We start from the raw sequence: 3,446 nt of genomic DNA, 5'->3' as shown, positions 1-3,446 counted from the left end.
CTGATAAAAATAGTAATTGGAAACACATTAAGGGACAAAAATATTATAGTATACTGTCCCTTTAAGAGTCTGTACTGATTCATTAAAAAGCTCTGTAAAAGGATAAGTAAAAGGATAAGTGGCCAGTTTACATAGGTTTACATACAAGGTCCACACACAGGTCAAATGTATATTCAAATGTATATTCATATAACAGGATTGAGTATGCCAAAATGTGGAATGGGTAATAAAGTAAATATCTATTTGGTGGAGACTGTGCCTTTAAATGTATATAACCTTTGAGGGTGTCTAGACTAATATATTTAAATGTATTCTTAGATTTAGACATGACTGCATATAAATCTTATTTTGCTAAAACATTACCATTGCATATTTACTATTAGACTAGTGTGTATTACATGCATTCATCAAAGATAAGAACAATATTCTAAAAGCAAATATGTAACTACAGTGAAACCTGTCCAAGACAGACCCTGTATAACACGGAAACCTGTCCATGTCGGAAATATCCCTCCGTCCCGGCGCTTAGTGTATACTTTCATTGTTTTACTACCTGGATAAGCCGGAAACTGTCCAACGCGGAAACGGAAAGTGGTCACAGTGTTAATTACGCATACATTTGGTTCACTTACCTGGATAAGCCGGAAAACCTGGATAAGCCGGAAAATGTAATGCGGAATGGAAGTGAGGTAAGAACAAGATGACGGAACAGACGCTGACACGGAAGTGATGAGAGAAGGACGCAGAAGCGTTAGTGGTGTGGGAAGGAAGCGGAAGGGGTGTTAAGTGGTGTGGGAAGGAAGCGGAAGGGGTGTTAAGTGGTGTGGGAAGGAAGCGGAAGGGGTATTGGAACAGACGCTGACACGGAAGTGATGTGAGAAGGATGCAGAAATGTTAGTGGTGTGGGAAGGAAGCGGAAGGGGTGTTGTAAGGACGCTGAAACGTTAGTGGTGTGGGAACGAAGCGGAAGGGGTGTTGGAAGGACCCTGAAACTTAAGAGACTTAAGAGGTGTGTGACAAAGAATGGCTCCTAGAAAGTGCAACACTCTTACTCTTGCTATGAAAGTTAAAGTGATTGAGGCCTACACAAAAGATAAGTTGTCTGTAAAACAATGTGTTGAGAAATTTAAGTGTGGCAAAACACAAATTTATGAAGCTATCAAAAATAAAGAGAAAATCATGGAAGAATGGTTAGCTGGCAATGGCGAAGTGAAGAGGAAAGCGAAGGCAACTGGAAATGAAGATTTAAACAAGCTCCTGTGGGAATGGTTTGTAGCCGCACGCTCTAAAAATTTACCAATTTCTGGTCCTATACTACAAACACAAGCCCTCGCACTAGCCAAAGAATTAGGCAAAACAGATTTTAAGGCATATAATGGCTGGTTGGAAAGTTTTAAGAGGAGGCATTGCATTGTATGGAATGAAATATGTGGAGAAGCAAAGGATGTAGATCAAGAAACTGTTAGCCAATGGGAAGAAAAGCTCAAAATGCTTAAGGAACCATACGCTACAAAAGATATCTACAATGGCGATGAAACTGGCCTATTCTTTAGGTTGCTACCTTCAAAAACTCTGGGTGTTAAACGTGAAAAATGCACAGGAGGAAAGTTATCCAAGGAAAGATTGACGGTGTTCCTCTGTGGAAACATGGATGGGAGATTGGAGAAGCCTCTTGTGATTGGTAAGGCAGCAAAGCCACATTGCTTCAAAAACATAGACACTACACAGCTTCCCGTTATTTGGCGTGCAAATAAAAAAGCCTGGATGACAGCAGAACTAATGTCTGAATGGCTCAAGATTTTTGACAGAAAAATGAAGAGAGAAGGTCATAAAGTCATCCTGTTTTTGGATAACGCTACCTGCCATCCACATCTGAAACTTAGCAATGTAAAATTAGCCTGGTTCCCTGCAAACACAACAAGCGTAACACAGCCAATGGACCAAGGTGTTATCTGCACGATGAAGACACACTATAGAAAATTATTGCTACAGTCCTTGGTTGCAAACATTTCTACCACACAAAATGTACACCAGATTGCCAAGTCCATAACAGTCCTTGATGCTGTCAACTGGATTTCTATGGCATGCAAGTCTATTTCTGCTGATACCATTTGCAAGTGCTTTGTAAAAGCTGGTTTCTCTAATTCAAACAGGAATGATAATGAAGAATTGCCAGAAATAATACAGGTGACTGTAGAAGAAAACAATGATATTTGTTCATTATTCCAGCAAGGAGGTCTTGTTGACAGTGAAATAGACTGTTACATTGACATAGACAAAGAACTTGCAACGGAAAGCACATTTACAAATGCTGTGGAACTTATAGATCAACAACAAGATAGTGATGAGAACATGGATGACGATCAAAGTGCTGAAACCACAGAAATTCCCAGTGAGCCAGCAATCAAAAGCTACCAAGATGCTCTAGAGATAGTTCATCAGTTGCAAGAGTTTGCATTATTTAATAACTGCCCGGAGCTTCTAGAACCAATAACATCCACTAGACATTTAATTGAAAAAAGGATAACCAATGCCCCAAGAAAACAAGCAACATTATTGGCACTGTGGGGACAAGAAAACCAATAAAGGTACAGGTATGTACAGTAAAAACATACAGTAGACAGTAACTGTAGTACACTATCTAAATACAGTACCGTACTGTATAAGAGTATGTAAAGCTTAAATACAGTACTGTACTGTTTTTTAGTAAGGTACTGTACATTATTTAACAGTATTGTTGAATGTTTTGTTTATGATCATTATTTCTGATGACTAACTACTGTATTTCCCTGTTTTAGAACACACTGGCCTGTTCCAGATCATTCTGTATCCGGACCTTCAAGCAAGACCTCTCCAGCAACAGTACAGTACAAACATTTTAAAGTACAGTATGTAAACATTGTCTCCATCTGCAGCTAAAGAAAATTTAAAGTACAGTACTGGATTGGATACAAAAAACTATACAGTACTGTACTTTAAAATGTTTACTGTATTACAGTAATTGTGAACAAAGTTGATGCAACAATTAATCTTTTAATAATGTTCAGTACTGTACCATTTTCTGTTAGAATAAAAAAGTACTGAAGTACAGTACTGTAGAAATAAATCCAGATACTGTACTGTATAGAACAGGTGTACACTAAAAAAATTAAAAGTACATACAGGTAGAGTACAGTACCTGTATTTTTATTTACAGTACTGTACTGTATTTTATTAACAGTACTTGCACAGGTATTTTTATTTTCAATATTTTACTGGACAGTATTTACAGTACTGTAGTTTAAAATGTTTGCATATTACTGTATGTGAATGTGATTACTGTATTAGTGGGCATTGCGCACAATAGATACTGTAGCTGTGATTGTACTGTACTTAGAAGAGTTTAAGTTTGTGTACTGTATTACTGTAATTGTGAACCAAGTTGATGCAACAATTAATCTTTTACA

The 3,446-nt window shown here is 37.6% G+C and overlaps 1 protein-coding gene across 1 annotated transcript; it reads left to right on the top strand.

Moving 5' to 3' along the window:
• Nucleotides 1-1,023: 1,023 nt before the first annotated feature.
• LOC128647213 (tigger transposable element-derived protein 6-like) lies at nucleotides 1,024-2,586 on the top strand. The gene is made up of 2 exons (XM_053699997.1): nucleotides 1,024-2,042; nucleotides 2,154-2,586. The coding sequence occupies exons 1-2, from the start codon at nucleotides 1,024-1,026 to the stop codon at nucleotides 2,584-2,586; spliced, it is 1,452 nt and encodes a 483-aa protein (XP_053555972.1).
• Nucleotides 2,587-3,446: the final 860 nt, after the last annotated feature.

This window comes from Bombina bombina, chromosome 2 (genome assembly GCF_027579735.1).
Source record: "Bombina bombina isolate aBomBom1 chromosome 2, aBomBom1.pri, whole genome shotgun sequence".
NCBI lineage: Eukaryota > Metazoa > Chordata > Amphibia > Anura > Bombinatoridae > Bombina > Bombina bombina.
Note: the sequence above shows the minus strand (reverse complement) of the source record. Positions and strands in the feature narration are given on the sequence as shown.